This window comes from Mollisia scopiformis (genome assembly GCF_001500285.1).
Source record: "Mollisia scopiformis unplaced genomic scaffold LY89scaffold_10, whole genome shotgun sequence".
NCBI lineage: Eukaryota > Fungi > Ascomycota > Leotiomycetes > Helotiales > Mollisiaceae > Mollisia > Mollisia scopiformis.
In genome coordinates this window covers 917,605-932,604 of record NW_017263590.1, presented here as the reverse complement: position 1 = coordinate 932,604, position 15,000 = coordinate 917,605, and the positions used below count along the sequence as shown (strand labels likewise).

Here is a 15,000-nt window from a genome sequence, read left to right as displayed (position 1 = left end):
ATAGCAAGTAGTCTGGTGCAACAGGACATTCTCTTTCCCAGATTGACTAGAGACTTTGTGTTACTTGATCAGACATTCATTTTCGCAAATTTTCTCTCTTCACCGACAATATTCACCTCAGCATATTTGACCGATCGTGGCCTATTGCCGCCGTAATTGACGCAATTCCGAAGCTCGGCCTTCATCACAAAAGTAAGCATCTAGGATTAACATTTCTCAACTCGTGAGCACACTGCGCCCTTTGGATGCATTGGTCGTGAGGGGAAAATCCTGACATATTTCGCATGTAGTTCCCATATGAGAACCATCACTTCAGTTCCCCGACTCGCACTGTTCAACAGAAATCAAATCAACCGAAACGGATTTGAAGCTCGACGCTGCTTCACCCCCACTATGACTAGCAAAGGGAAACTACAGCCTGCAGCAAGAGTCGCTGGCAGAAGACAAGATGTTTGGTGAGTCGCAATACGGGACTTCCCTAATATATGCTACATTAATTTGTTTCCAACATTGGTACCAAATGGATGGGAACAGAGTAAGAATGGCGGGGTAGCTTCAATGTACCCCGCTAGAAGAATACATCGCTTTGTTACACAGCATACCTTCCCTGAATGTTGGAACTGACATAGACGTATAGGACCATCGTTAACGAGGGGGCTGCCGCTTCTCCTAAGCAGCCTATTGTCAACATGGGCCAGGGTTTCTTTGGCTACAACCCACCTCAATTCATCATAAAAGCTGCTCAGGAAGCCCTTACGAAAGTCGATTGCAACCAATACTCTCCCACAAGAGGGCGACCTCGTCTAAAGAAGGCTATCGCAGATTCTTACTCGCCACTATGGGGACGAAAGCTGAACCCAGACACAGAGGTTACTATCACAACTGGAGCAAATGAGGGTCAGTCAGCATTAGTACTACGAAGTAGCAGATTTTGACTTCAAACAGGAATGTTGAGTGCTTTTATGGCCTTTATAGAAGAAGGTGATGAAGTTATCATATTCGAGCCTTTCTTCGACCAGTAAGTCATTGTCCCTAATTCTTTAGAATAATTACTGACAACAGACAGATATATCAGCAACATCGAAATGCCAGGCGGCAAGATCAAATATGTACCATTACACCCGCCTCCGAAAGGAGCTACACAAGACACTTCAGCAGGAGAATGGACTATCGATTTTGCAGAACTCGAGGCCGCTATCACACCTCGCACCAAGATGATCGTACTCAACACCCCTCACAATCCAGTTGGCAAAGTGTTTTCCAAGGAAGAACTCATCAAGATCGGAGGCCTTTGCGTGAAGAACGAGATCATCATTCTTTCAGATGAAGTTTATGATCGCTTGTACTATGTCCCTTTCACGCGGATTGCCACACTATCTCCAGAAGTCGAGAGACTTACTCTAACTGTTGGCTCTGCGGGCAAGAATTTCTATGCCACCGGCTGGCGAGTAGGCTGGCTCATTGGCCCGCCCCACCTTATTCAGTATGTGGCTGCAGCACACACCAGAATCTGTTACTCCTCAGTCTCGCCACTACAAGAAGCAGCAGCTGTAGGATTTGAGCAAGCCGACGCTGAAGGTTTCTGGGTCTCAGCAGTCAAGGAGATGAAGGGCAAGATGGACAAGTTCAATGAGATTTGGAAGGAATTAGATCTACCATTCTCTGATCCTGAGGGAGGTTATTTTGTCTTGGTCAATATGAAGAAGGTCAAGATTCCGGCGAATTATCCATTCCCAGATCACGTCAAGGATAGGCCGAGAGATTTCAAACTTAGTTGGTTTCTGATCACCGAAGTAGGAGTTGCTGCTATTCCTCCTACGGAGTTCTATACCGATGAAAATGCCCATATTGGCGAGGATTGGTTGCGTTTTGCAGTTTGCAAGGAAGATGAAATTCTTGAGCAGGCGAAGGAGCGGCTACGGGACTTAAAGAAATACATAGAATAGAGCCTCTTGATAGCTTTAGAGTACGATATCTCAAGCAATAATCACAAATGAGTACTACTCTTTGCTTTGACCTTATCTATCGTATAGATACATTTCCAACAAATAAATCTTCTCATGGAACGACTATAAATTCTGGTCCACTATCAACAACATCAAAAATAAACCCCGTACAACCAGAAAGCCTTCTCATCCACACATACTCCACAAAAGCTCCCATCTTCCCAATACAAGTCGGAGCAGCAGCCAGCAACGGCATACTCTTCCATATCCCCTCATCAACATCCTCTACCTCCAACGCAGCGAGTAGAATCGGAAACGTAACCATTTGCAAACTAACCAGAGCCGAGTATCTTGCGTAATCAAGCAAGATACTATTTGCGTGCGAGATAGCGATGTCGTCCTCCGTGCCAATTGGATGCAGGAGGCGATGACAGATTAGCAAGCTTGCCGTTCTGTACATTGAGGCTTGGGCTTCCATCTTGAGGATTTCGTGGGGTGTGAATGTGGTGGTGAAATCCGGTGGCGGGGTGGGTTTCCATGAGCGGAGCTTTTGCTCGATATGCTGGAGATGTTGGGTGTTAATCTCAGAGGAAGATTGGAGTTGGTGTTTGAGTGTGTGGCTTACTACACACAAGTCGTAGAGGATGGGTAGCAAAGTTGTGCATAAACCAGCCATGCGATCCACGGTGTGAGGATCTCGAGAGTAGAATTTGATGATTGGGATTTCGCGCTTGAGGAGACAGTGCACTGTGTCCCAGAAAACGGGAGTTATGGTGACTGTATCGATAGAAGGATCTTTAGAGAGCTGTCCGTACCATGGTCGAATGGAAGTGAGTGAGTATTGCATGATGAAAATTGCGCCAGTGTTATAGGTAAGCAGATTGAACGCCGCTAAATTCTGTCCGAGAGCCATGATGGCTAAGGCATCGTAGAGGCTGGTAATTCGTGCTGTCCGGAGTTTCTCTATAGAGGTCGTACATCTGTTGATTTCTGTTTGGTTCCAGGAGCTGGGCTTTTGCTTGGCGCGGTCGACGGCTGGGGATATCACCATGAGGATGTCGTGTAGCAGGGTAGGTGAGCAGGTATATGCGTGTTGAATGGCTACTCTGAGATCTCGGGCGAAGGTGGGACCGAACATGAATAAGTCGTGTCTTGTGTAGAAGTCATCGAATTGGTCGATGATCCAGGGTTTGAATGGCTGTTCCATGGATATGTCTTGGGATACTTTCTGAGGCTGTCTTTGAGGAGTCGAAGAGTCGTTTTCGTTGGTTTTTGGAGACTGATAGCAGTCCGGGATAGTTTCCAACAGGATGTCCCATTCGTTGATATGGCTGACTGAAGTATTTGCCGATAGAGAGGGTTGCATTCGGCTCTTGATCAACGCTTGACTGGTACTTGTTTTGATTGATTTGGTCTCAAAACCCTCAACCTCCCATACATCAATAGAAGCATCCTGTCCAAGAGGCTTGGTCTTCGCTCGTCGACCTTGGCGCAGTGGTGCACGTAAAGTTGTGCATGATGACTTAGATCGTTTACAGAGAGTGCATGCCGTTGAGCCGCCTTCCCACCTGCATCCCTCTTTAAGTCTGTGACATCTATCACATGCTCTTCGGTTAGGCATTCGACTTGATTAGAAATGAGATCAATTTGGCTTTGTTTTGATCTGAAAGCAGAAGTCAAAGTTGTGTTGAAGGAGAGGGTAATGTAACGACGTTAACTTCAAACGCGCCCGCATTTAGCGAGAGTGGCTCAGCCAGCCGGGCCTTCACAGGGGCGACTCGCTAATCACTCAGGGGTATCGGATTCAGGGAGCGAGCAGCAACCGAGGTCTAACTTTACAGGCTTTGAACGTTATAATCACTGCCTTGCATGTGCAGTGATCCTATGTTAGCCTCTTGCCATGCGGTTGTTCTACCATGATTTGAGGAGAAGTGGTTCTTGTGCTACTTCAGGGTATCTGGTTGGGACAGACTTTAGATCGTTATACAGAGTCTGCCGAATCGGTCTCTTTCAGAATTGAAGCTGCGTGTATCTATATCATGGAAACCAACACATTATCGGGGGTTAAATAGTAAATACCTTCCACCACATTGAAGCTCAAGAAGGTATCATTCGAAGGTAAATGAAGCGACTTCCAAGGATTGAAAACTCAATTCCGTTGGGCCAATATCAAAATGCGCAGCACATGATGTTGTCTATAAACTAGCATATCTGTAATCCTCCTGAGATGCAGCAATGGCAAAATCCCACGGAATCAAAGAAAGTGATTGACAGGCGAACCCAGTCGACATCGAACCATTCTCACTCCTCATTCATCTGTATCCTAGCTCGGAACCTCTCGCGGCAATGGCCATGGTATGTTGTTCGTCTCGACGTCTAGACCACCAGGAAAACGCACCAAGAATGATTACGACAGCGACGACGATCCCAAATAGCGGCCCGTCACTTGCGCTCTCCAGGGCAAGTGGAAACCCACTGAAAAGTGTCAGCCACGAAAATGAATCGAGATAGATCACATACAGAAATGCGTTCAGTATTCCAGCTGGTATCACCAATCTTCCAAGCAATACATGAATGGGAGCTAGCTTTGTGGTAGCTAAAGTTTTCTTATAAACCTTATGGTGCATATATCCGAGGACAAATTGGCCAGCCAGGGCAATAGTAATTGCAATGCCAAAGAGTTGATGGGCAGAGGAAAAGTTTTTGGACTGGCATTTGTCAGCACTATTATATCCATGGCTTGAAATCTTACCCTGTTGTACTCCGTTGAGCTTCCAAAACCGAGTCCGAGGCCGACAAGAGCTATCACAAAGGACGCACCCTGGTTGTATCCATGCCATTTAGGACTCTTGAAGATCCGCAGAATGAGGACTCCTAATGGCATAATTGCAACAAAAGCCAAGATAGTGAAGATTGCATGGGCCACAACCATGCCATCTGAACTTGTTTTGTATGATATTTGTTTGCTGCCCGAGGAATCAGTCGTAGCAATGACTGGCACACCAGCAGCTCCAACAGCTTGAGTCAGATCGAGTTGGAAAACACCATAGTCGGCATGCATCTTGATATCGGCGGTCAACGAATCCGAAGTCAAGCTTTCAGTTGGTCCATTGGCCCAGATAAAAGAGGCTTTCGTGTTCGTGGGGTCGATCTCTCCTCCTTTCCAGGATCGACAGTTCTCGCACATCGCGTTGATCACCATCTGATTGTTCGAGATTCCTGTCCCTGACAGGATTGTGATATTGACATTCGAGGTATATGATGGTTCGCTATGATCGTATGAGAGTCGAGGACTTAGTGTTATGTTGTTCTTCGTAGAGTCCGTGTACATCATGAACATCAATGAGTTCTTCATCTTCTGCGACCCCATTCCAACGGCCTGGAAATGATTAGCGTTGAGACCAAAGGGAATACATAACCTACAATCCATGAGCAATTACTCGGACCTGAAATTGTGAAGAAGAGATCAGTGCTGTTGGCATCCTGGGGGATGTTAAGTGCGAAAGTAACAGATTTGTTATCTGCTACGAAGACAGAAGCAGAAGTATTGGTAGCATAAGATATGGCAAAAAGTGCTGTCAGCGTTAGCAAAACTCTCGAAAATGATTCCATCCAGTAAACTACCTGTAATTAGTATCAATGGATTGAAAAGTAGCATCTCGGGTGCTGTTTGAATGGAAGAACGAAATTTGACAGTAGATGTCTAAAGTATAGAAATGAAGCTTGGAACTAAATGCCGGTATTGAATGTCAAAAACGAAGAAGATGATCTACTTCGACATCATACAGGCGTCGGACAAAGACTTTATATTCAAGTAGTAATTGGCGTCCATTGCTACTGACCGGCGAATTCTCACCCAAAATGGACAAAAGCTGCGCCGCTTCATGGCCCGTTTCATTCAAGGTAGGGGTTCGAAAACTAGACGAACTTGTTCGTGCGAAGGATGAAGACGGCTGTGAATAGAGAGATGCTGCTTCCAAACATGAATGGTTTCAAGAAGAGGAATAACGAATAGCAAGAAGAGACCATCAAGGCATTTCAGAAGCTTGCGTTTACCATCGAGCTTGAGGTTGCCAAGCCAGCATACTTCTGGGGGCTTCATGAGATTCTTGCGCATCTAGTTCCGAGTATTTCATGAAGTTTCAATATTCCAAAGCACAATACAACATACATGAACTTCGCAAGTCGAGGAAAAGAAGAAAGACCGTTGTCTCACGTTGTGAAAAGTCGAATAGCACGTGACGATTTTTGATGGCTCGGGGCACCTTCCCTTTTCGAGAGAAGTGCCTTCCAAGCTCCGAGATCGTCAAGAATTGTAAGCAGACTTCCTTTCAACTTATACACTTGTTCGTATGAATAATACACAAACTGTGAGCGCTCGACTAGGGAGTCTTTCATTTTTGACCCATCTCTTATTGCTTCCTTCTGTCCCCACTCAAAACTGCATGAGATTGATGGCTCACGTGCACTTCCCCCAACATGCCGACTACTAGAGAAACTGCTGTAGGATACCGACGAAACGGCAAGAAGCAAGCTTGTGAGCCTTGTAGGAAAGGAAAATTGGCATGTGATCATGGGGCCCCTTTTTGTGGGCGTTGCGTACGGCGGAAGACCACGGAACGTTGCGTATACCATCCAGCTCCTATGTCTAAGAGCCGAAACTCAGAGCCACTACCTACACCTCAACAAACTCCAAGCGTTACCTCTGCCAGCTCTTCGGTTCCTGCTCAGCGTCCCGCTCGAGCCGGACTTCCTCCTCATCTGGCCACACTAAATAATGGAACAGATGGAGCTAAAAGTACAAGTCATGGGCACTCGTCCAAGGTCTCATCGACTGGCTCGGAGTCAGTTGGACAACCAAAAGAAGGGTGGAAAGAGGCCCTTTTTCCACGTTCTGCCAAGTATTATGGACCTACTAGTTTTTCAGCAATTTTCTCCGAGCATCAAGCCAAATTTCATGACGAGTTGTTGGATATGGGCGAGGACAAACGGAAGCATCCAGGGAATTGGGTTTTCGGGGAGCCACTTCTCGGTCGTGAGCGACCTAACGGACCCACTGCACGAGAGGATCGGACAGTGAAGGCTTTATGGAACATTCCTTCGAAAGAGATCTGTGCAGTCTTACTGCAGCCCGTGGCTAAGCTCCGTGACACTACCTTAGATATGCAACTGCTTGGCTATTGTAATGCATCCATCTGGGCAAACTTCGAAGAGCCACTGTCTCAACCACGTTCGGCACCTTCACTCACCATAATGTCCGATGCTCTTTTCAAGAATGAAGAAGCTCCTTTACCGCCTAGTCCGGACGATGCCGTTGAATGGCTCGACACCTTTACGGGACCTAACATTAGGTTTGAAATGATGGGACTAATGTTCTGTTTTTATGGAATGGGATATCTGGCGTTACAAGATTGGGATCCTCTGTTCAGCGTCTCGGAAAACCTTGGGCGGGATAGAAAGCAGACTGCTTGGAGAATGAAAGAATGTGCAGAAGTCTGTCTAGACATGTGCGATTGCTCTGAGACGGTCAACTATCTCGTCGCAGCTCTAATATTGAACTTGAAGAGGCTTGAGACTGCCTGTACTGGAGACGAAAGTACGTTAAACTTCCATACTCTATCATGGTAGCACTCCTGATCTCTTATAGCATACCACATGCGCCGGCTCCATGGAGATATGATTACGACAACAATCACTTCAGGACTCCATAGGCTGTCGGACTGCGATGCTACAAAGTGAGTACTTTTTCTGCAAGGTTCTCTATTAACCACCTGAACGTTGCGGCACTAAAAGCGGTTCCTATCCTATCAAGCTGTCGTTTTAATGCTAATGCAACCCTGTAACAGAGTCACCGCTGCCTCAGAGTACAAGAGACGACTATTTTGTGCAATATACTGCAGCGACAAGACACATGCATCCTTGAGTGGAATACCTCCCTTGTTAACGCGAACCTTCTGCGACATCCAACCTTGTCTTGATCTACCTGATGATGCCTTGCTCTTGCCACAAGATGAAATGGCAGTAGCTGTGAGCCAATTGGATGCCGAAGGATGGAACACATCGGGTTCCACGTATCAGTTGACTACACTTTTAAGAGCGAGACTCCAACAATCTGTACTTCGTGAAGAGATCCTAGAACTGGCTTTGGGCATCAATGTTCAGGTTTCGATATCACGTATAGGGTAATTGTGTTGAGATTTGTTAGCGAAAAGAGACTAACACTGTGTAGAGAGATGCATCGACGTTGTCAAGAAGTGTATGATGCACTTCCTCCTCAACTCCACTATTACGAGGGACCAGGTGTGCCAAAGACTCTTACCGGCACCGACCTATATGATAGAGCGAACTTGCTCCTACAATTCCTACAAAACAAATTCCTAATTGACCGAATTGCACTTGCTCGAGGCCTAGACAACGGACAAAGCCTTCTCAATACTGCTATTGAGTCCATCGATATTGCCCTATTATACTGGATGAAACGCGATCAGCTCATGTCTTTTTCTTGTAATTTTGATTGGATTGTGGGTCCTTCCTGTCACTTCGAGCTAAGGAATGTTTCGCTAACACTTGGAAGGTCACCTTCTACGGCATCCCGTCTGCGGGAGTGATTTGCGTTGAACTTCTCAAGAAAGCAGCGAGCCAGAGTACTGTAGAATTTTCTCTCTCAGACGCAATCCAAAAACTAACACTGTTCATTGCATTTCTGGAATGGGTGAGTCTGAATCTTGCTCCAAACGAGAGGTTCCCAAATATGTCATAAAGACAAGCTAATTGTGTGGTTAAGATTCGCCCAACGGATGGCAACTATGCTCTAGCTCAGCGGCTGAGAAAAGTCATAAGGCGTGTTCTGGACTATGTTTTGGAGGCTAGAAATGAAACAGCCAAAGCACCTAATCCTGAAATCCCGTTCGACCCGATGTTGACGTCGTTCACAGAGATGGATGATTTAGACTGGTTAAATACCATAGACTGGACTCAACAAGCATCGTGGATGGACTTCAATTGACAATACAATTCATCACGAGGTTGCACTTATTTGGTCTGGGAGCTGATACATTCGATGGGCTATGAAAGAGCAGAGTTCCCATCACCGCGGTAGATCGACTCAACGTTATCCCCATCATTGCAGAAAAAGAGTTTCTGAGATGCCAAACGCCCCATCAATCACGCTATGGTCGACTGGCCAACTGGTGCTTTACAACCCCTTGACAAGGCCATGACCTTCAACGTTGGTCGCTGATACAGAGCATATTCAGCAATCTCCTTTTCCACTTCCTCAAGTGGGATGCCTGCTTGAAGTGCGAGTTCCGCCACAAAGGACTTAAGTTCAGAAAAAGTAAGGTAGTAGGATTCATGCATTGCATGCAGATGGTTTTTGTGGAGATACCTCAAATGAGCGAGATGGAGGAGCCTGAGCTCAACCGTCCGGAGAAGGCTGTTTAGCATGGTAATAGCTTTCTTAGCACGCTGAGTTTCCAGATCGTTGACGACCTCGACAAGCTTTAGTTCACCTGTGGTTGAAGCTCCTCGACTTTCGATGGGTAGAACGAGAATGATCTCTTGGATGGAAGTTTGGTGGCTCAGCAAAACATACACAACCCTTTCAGAGTAGTGGGACTCATCATAATCCAGAGGCCATTTATCAGCGTCGAAGTCTTCAACATTGAGTGCAAATCCTTTCAATGAACAAATGCGCGCCAAAGTCGGGTCTGAGCTAGGGCCCCATCCAGAAAAGATATTAAGATTGCTACAAAAGCGGCTAGACATGTGAAAGATGTCGCAAGAGGCGTTGAAGTATACAGCTGGCTTCTGCTTGACTAGCTCGGTCGACCAGAAGCTTCCGCGGTAATGTTGAGAACCGAAGACGAGCTCGAAGTACTGCATGCACTCGGCCCGGCTCTCCTGGCAAACCTGAAGGACCGCAGGCTGTGGATTTCCGCTTTTTTGATTGACCTCGAATTCGTCACAGTAATAGTCTGACTCCTCCTCACTTTGCGCCACTATGACCTCTACAAGTGGTACAAGGCGCGGGGCATTAGCAGCGAGCTCCCACTACAACAAGTTAGCAAGTTTTCTCTTAGGATAAGAGCCAAACAGTTTGAGATACGTCTCAAGAACACAGTCCACCGAACTCGGAAACTAGGCAGGGTGTAGAATGAAGAAGTTTGCTGCTTACCACCTTGTATCGGAGTTCGACGGGGAGGTTTGGGAAGCAGGTGAAAGTATCATGCGTGACTTCCTCTTGTTGAGCTTCGACGGCAGGAGCAGAGAGCTTGTCGGCTTTGTTTTGTTTGACATCGGTACTTTGCGCTTTAGGCAGTTCGGTCTTCGCGGCAACGGCCACAGCAGGCTTTTTAGTAAATGCCATCTGTGGTGGTTTGCTCAGTTTTCCTTGTCTTGTGTATGTAGGGAAGGAGCTTACCTTTTGTTTTGACAATGGGGAATGGTTCTCAGTAGACATGTTGTCAAAGGTGTTAGGTTATCAGGTTGTTAGGTTGTCGTATGTCGGTCGAAGTTGACGCTGGGTAGAATGCATATTATACTTGGGCAGGTTTACACGAAGAATACCCGTTAATCGGAGCCGCTAGAGACACAAATGGTCTACCTTTTGGATGTGTGGGAAACTCACTATTAACGCGACGCGTAGCGTTCAGTTGGTAAACTTGCGCGACGCTCTTCGACAACTTTCCCAGCCTCAACGCAATCCAAAAGACAGAAAGACATCGAAAACACAACTGACACCTAGCACGCATCGATTTGAAATGGGTCACTCGAGATCTCTTCCGAAATCGTCCAATTCTGGCAACAAGATACGCAGTTCCGGGAAGACAACACCAATGGAGAAGTCCAGCGTAGGATCCTCTGACTATGAACCTCTTCAAACATTTGAATTGTTTCCCGACCTTGCGCCTGAAATTCGATGTCTCATTGTAAGTAAATTTCACATCCCAACTTCATCTTCGTTACAGTGTACCTCTGGGGGCTTTGTAAGTGGAGTAGATCTCGCACAAAGTCGCTAGCGCTGCACTGCAAAGTTCCTTCTTCGCTGTTTATCCTGTCATAAGGGGAAATCGGTGCTAATTTGTTGCAGTGGAAGCTTGCTGCAAATCATCCCCGGCTGATTTCCTTTTCGGAAGTCAAGAAGAATAAGGCAGGTCATAACGAAGTCGGTGGAAAGAAGGTTCTGGGGATCACTTTACAGCGCAGTGACTGCCCACAACCTGCCATTCTTCAAGTCTGTCGCGAAAGCCATAACGAGTGCCTCTCGCTATTTGGCCTCGTTGGAGGGACGTATCTGAATATCTACAGACCCCTGGATACTCAACAGAGTCTGGCTGCTGTCAGGACAATACTCCATGAGCCGAAAATCTACTTCAATAATGCCGTCGATACGCTCTTCCTATACAGATGCATGATCCCTACCGACCGTGAGTTCTTTACACAAGAAAGCCCCACGACCCTCTTCGGGACGTCTCCAAAGTCGATCGCTGTTCCTATGGACCTCTTTGGGAACTCGTTCAATCCAGACTTGCGTAAGTTCCTCGATCTTCAATTCCTCGAGCTCATGTTGCGCACGCCGAGGAATATGGAGGAGATCGTTTTGCTATATGTTAAGGATCCAAATTCTGCTGTATCCAAATCTGGAGTCAGACTGGACTTAGTCGAATTGGACGACACTATGGGTCCTCTCAACACTATCGCTCTCTATTGCAAGATTACGATATCTTTCCTGAGTAAGATGTGCCAGCTTTTGAAGCACTACTCCGTATTCACCGTTCACGGAAAGGACTTTGGAGAATCATCGATGCTTGCGGGTCCACAAGTCTGGCTGGGAAATCGAATGTTGAGCGATGGCAAAGGAGATGAGTTTGACCCGGTTGTTGAGGCACTTGTCGATGCCGATGCTGAGAAGGTCTTCAAGTGCCCCAGAATTAAGATCATGGGAATGAACAAGTATGGTCCTGCCAACGACGTGCAAGCATAGGTGGCCACGAGACGAAGGTCGAGAGAATCTGCTTTTCTGGATGCTTCTGTCACCAATTCTGGCGACCATGTAAAGTAGATAGTACTCATGTCCACCCGAAGAGAAATTGCATTGCGTTCATTTGCATCGACGATTCTGCCTAGTCACACAAACAAGCAAACATGTAGTTCATGAATACCGGCTTACATTTCATGTGACTGCTTATCGAATTTTGGGGCTTCGCGGTGATTAACTCGTTCGAGAAGTCAAAACAAGCCTAACGTTCACCAATTCCAGTCACTCAGCTCTGGAAATCCATTGATGGTAATGTATCCAGTCTCGATCCTTGGTGGCTGTCGCACTTCATCATTCCCGAGATCAGACTGAAGCCCCCATGGTATTTCTGGTGAATTGCTGGCAAATGGTACATTTTGTCGTACCCATAAACTACCCTCCGACTCATTTCCAACCTTGCTCAAATTGAAGAACTTGGCCAAATCTCTCCGAGGAATCTCGAGACGGATTGCCCACGAATGATTGCGGATCTTCCTCCATAGGTCTGGGTAAATCATAGCCAGTGTCTCCGTGTTCACAAAGCCAATATTCAAAGCATCGCTGTATGTTGCACTCTTTTGAGCGGTGGAGCCAAATAGTAGCACTTCCTTGAGACTGTGCACTGCAGTGGTAATTTCAACGTACGGCCAATGAGCGTCTCTCAACACGTTCAGGGCAAGGTAGCGGAGCCTGTTTTCTTGGCAGATATTGACGAGTGTCTTGAAGGAACGGCTTTTATGTGATTGAAACTGTTGGGGCCATAGCAAACAGATCCTGTCACAGTCCCAGTTGACGTATATGTGTGGAGTAGTGGATATGCTGAGATTGGCAAATTCGTACGACGTTCCGAACGACAACCGGTAATGTGTCAGTCCAACAACTCGAGATTCTTTGCAGATTTGTAATACTGTTGGCGGAGCAGTGTTCGTGACAAATTCATGGCTTTTGAATAATTCGTGGGTGGTGGAATCCTCAGCAGTGTAGGCACTCACACTGAGTTCACCGAGGGTTTTCAACCAAAGATTGATATCCCTTTGAAAGAAGCTAGCTTCATCCCAAATTTTGAGTCTCAATTCCGAGGGCAGCTCGGAAAATTTGAGAAATTCTGCTGGTGGTTCAAATTGTGGAGGCATTTCTGGGACATCCTGTTGGGACTCCATTGTGGGAGGTGGGAGATCGAGAGCAGAAATGGTGTCATTCGAGCTATGTAGCGCTGCCATGATAGTTTTTGGAGATATGGCGAGATTTTCCAATAGGCCAGCCGGAGTTCCGCTTGCCATCTTCGGAGCAAGATCAATGAAGCCTCGACTTCGGAGAGATCATCGTTGAGGTTGCATGATGTTGGAGTAAGGTGAGACAAGCGAGTCGTTTGTAGCACTAAAACGGAATAGCCTAACACGTGCTTTTCACACACCACCTTTAACACGAGCACACCTTCATTCTCGCAAGCTTTAACTTCACGCCCAGAATCAAAAAGAACTATGATTACCAAGGCACATGATATTGTTTGACAGTCTGTCCTCAAAGAAGATGTGCTAGCATTTCCGACACATGCCGCAAAAGTGCAAATTTCGACTCAGCTAGGCTCTCTCATCATGAAGCAAACATGGCTCCCAGCAGGCTCTTCGGACCCAGTCTCTTATATCTGCACATGTCCTGCAGGAAATTCTGGTGATGGTCTCATCCTCCTCTTCTACCGCTACTTTTCCGCCCCGCCATCTCTCCCATTCTCACATGAAGCACAAGCAAACGATCCCTCAGAGCAGGCTGCTTTCCACACAAACTTGACCGGAAAGCTCAATCTAGGAGGCAAAATTCGAGTCGCAAAAGAAGGATTCAATGTTACAGTTGGTGGTACAAAATCCGACATCGAGACATATATTCAAGCATGTTCATCTCATTGGTCATTTTCAGATCTTGACCTTTCGACGACGGAGAAGCGCAATGCATTCTTTAAGCCAACGTCAGGAGGCTGTGCATGTGCATTTGGGGGTGCACCTGCCAACGTCCGAGTCGCGGCCGAAATTACACCTATGGGCGTCACAAATTACATCCCTCAGAATTGGGACAAGATTGAAAGTTTAAGTCCTGTGGACTTTCATGAAAGATGTCATTCTCATCCTCAAACTATGCTTTTGGATGTCAGGAATCATTACGAGTCTAGGATTGGATATTTTGTTGATCCGAAGACTGGAGAAGCAGCACTCAGGCCACCGATCAGAAGGTTCTCGCAGTGGCCGCAGTATGTGAAAAAATACATGACTGGAGCCGAAGCCCAGGATGAAAAGGGAGGGAGACAGATCATGACTTATTGTACGGGAGGTATCAGATGCGAGAAAGGTGCACGATGGATGGAAGAAAATATGGAGAAGAGAGAGGGTGATAGTGTTTGCACCTTGAAGGGTGGAATAGCTGCTTACATGGCTTGGATGGATGATGAGATCAGGCTTGGAAAGAAACGCCCCGAAGATTCTTTGTTCAAAGGAAAGAATTACGTGTTCGATGCTAGAGGCTCGACGGGATTGGAAGGAGATGGTTTGACGCATCCTGTGTCAAGCTGTCATGTCTGTGGCAGGCCCGAGGATAGATTGAGCAAGTGTCAATCCAAGGGGTGTCACCTAATACTTGTTGTCTGCGAGGCATGCGAGAGTACGCACCCAAGGTGCTGCCAGAACTGTCATAAGCTCGACGTATCAGCGTCCATCCCGAGCGCAGGTAAAGCTTCAAGGCCAATCTGCGAATGCGAACGGCAAAGAGAGGCCTTGCTATGGGGCTCAGACAGATTGAAGGGAAAGAAGCAAAAACAGAGCAAGAGAGAAAGTGCTGGCGGCATCGAAATTCAAGTCAAGGTAATCGGAGATCCTTGAAGTTGGCGCAAGGTTTTCACACAGCTCTCAGAGCTGAAAGGCACCTTCCCGAGAACCAATAACAGCCCAATGCTGCAACTTGGTTCCACTTCTAAAGATGAGTGATATGAAGCGGGGGCAGAGAATCTCACAATTCGATTGACTTCCTCTTCTCGCTTCAATCTTACGC

At 46.7% G+C, this 15,000-nt stretch overlaps 8 protein-coding genes across 8 annotated transcripts; 4 read left to right on the top strand and 4 right to left on the bottom strand.

Annotated features, from left to right (window-relative positions):
* Positions 1 to 92: 92 nt before the first annotated feature.
* Positions 93 to 1,997, top strand: LY89DRAFT_684139 (kynurenine aminotransferase-like protein; the record flags this gene model as incomplete). Its single annotated transcript, XM_018214822.1, has 5 exons — positions 93 to 223; positions 291 to 455; positions 638 to 897; positions 946 to 1,018; positions 1,067 to 1,997. Coding segments are annotated over exons 2-5 (1,270 nt in total), but the record flags the coding sequence as incomplete, so codon positions are not given.
* Positions 1,998 to 2,002: 5 nt separating this feature from the next.
* Positions 2,003 to 3,633, bottom strand: LY89DRAFT_41780 (uncharacterized protein). The gene has a single exon (XM_018207382.1). It carries the CDS (start codon positions 3,565 to 3,567, stop codon positions 2,059 to 2,061), a length of 1,509 nt encoding a protein of 502 aa, XP_018072565.1. The 5' UTR covers positions 3,568 to 3,633; the 3' UTR covers positions 2,003 to 2,058.
* A 595-nt stretch (positions 3,634 to 4,228) lies between these two features.
* Positions 4,229 to 5,335, bottom strand: LY89DRAFT_717804 (CBD9-like protein). The gene is made up of 3 exons (XM_018218370.1): positions 4,699 to 5,335; positions 4,467 to 4,654; positions 4,229 to 4,421 (listed from the first exon to the last, which is right to left on the bottom strand). Exons 1-3 carry the CDS (start codon positions 5,314 to 5,316, stop codon positions 4,259 to 4,261), a joined length of 969 nt encoding a protein of 322 aa, XP_018072564.1. The 5' UTR covers positions 5,317 to 5,335; the 3' UTR covers positions 4,229 to 4,258.
* Positions 5,336 to 6,425: 1,090 nt separating this feature from the next.
* Positions 6,426 to 8,952, top strand: LY89DRAFT_583053 (uncharacterized protein; the record flags this gene model as incomplete). The annotated part of the gene is made up of 7 exons (XM_018209192.1): positions 6,426 to 6,794; positions 7,077 to 7,542; positions 7,594 to 7,681; positions 7,793 to 8,128; positions 8,176 to 8,467; positions 8,521 to 8,658; positions 8,731 to 8,952. The coding sequence occupies 7 exons, from the start codon at positions 6,426 to 6,428 to the stop codon at positions 8,950 to 8,952; spliced, it is 1,911 nt and encodes a 636-aa protein (XP_018072563.1).
* A 49-nt stretch (positions 8,953 to 9,001) lies between these two features.
* LY89DRAFT_41738 (uncharacterized protein) lies at positions 9,002 to 10,595 on the bottom strand. The gene is made up of 5 exons (XM_018207380.1): positions 10,576 to 10,595; positions 10,369 to 10,500; positions 10,126 to 10,314; positions 9,569 to 9,998; positions 9,002 to 9,516 (listed from the first exon to the last, which is right to left on the bottom strand). The coding sequence occupies exons 2-5, from the start codon at positions 10,405 to 10,407 to the stop codon at positions 9,449 to 9,451; spliced, it is 726 nt and encodes a 241-aa protein (XP_018072562.1). The 5' UTR covers positions 10,408 to 10,500; positions 10,576 to 10,595; the 3' UTR covers positions 9,002 to 9,448.
* LY89DRAFT_41745 (uncharacterized protein) lies at positions 10,594 to 12,022 on the top strand. The gene is made up of 2 exons (XM_018207381.1): positions 10,594 to 10,876; positions 11,038 to 12,022. Exons 1-2 carry the CDS (start codon positions 10,709 to 10,711, stop codon positions 11,929 to 11,931), a joined length of 1,062 nt encoding a protein of 353 aa, XP_018072561.1. The 5' UTR covers positions 10,594 to 10,708; the 3' UTR covers positions 11,932 to 12,022.
* Positions 12,023 to 12,062: 40 nt separating this feature from the next.
* On the bottom strand, positions 12,063 to 13,339 carry LY89DRAFT_41698 (uncharacterized protein). The gene has a single exon (XM_018207378.1). It carries the CDS (start codon positions 13,242 to 13,244, stop codon positions 12,195 to 12,197), a length of 1,050 nt encoding a protein of 349 aa, XP_018072560.1. The 5' UTR covers positions 13,245 to 13,339; the 3' UTR covers positions 12,063 to 12,194.
* A 754-nt stretch (positions 13,340 to 14,093) lies between these two features.
* On the top strand, positions 14,094 to 14,831 carry LY89DRAFT_706754 (uncharacterized protein; the record flags this gene model as incomplete). The annotated part of the gene is made up of 1 exon (XM_018217550.1): positions 14,094 to 14,831. One exon carries the CDS (start codon positions 14,094 to 14,096, stop codon positions 14,829 to 14,831), a length of 738 nt encoding a protein of 245 aa, XP_018072559.1.
* Between the last annotated feature and the right edge of the window lie 169 nt (positions 14,832 to 15,000).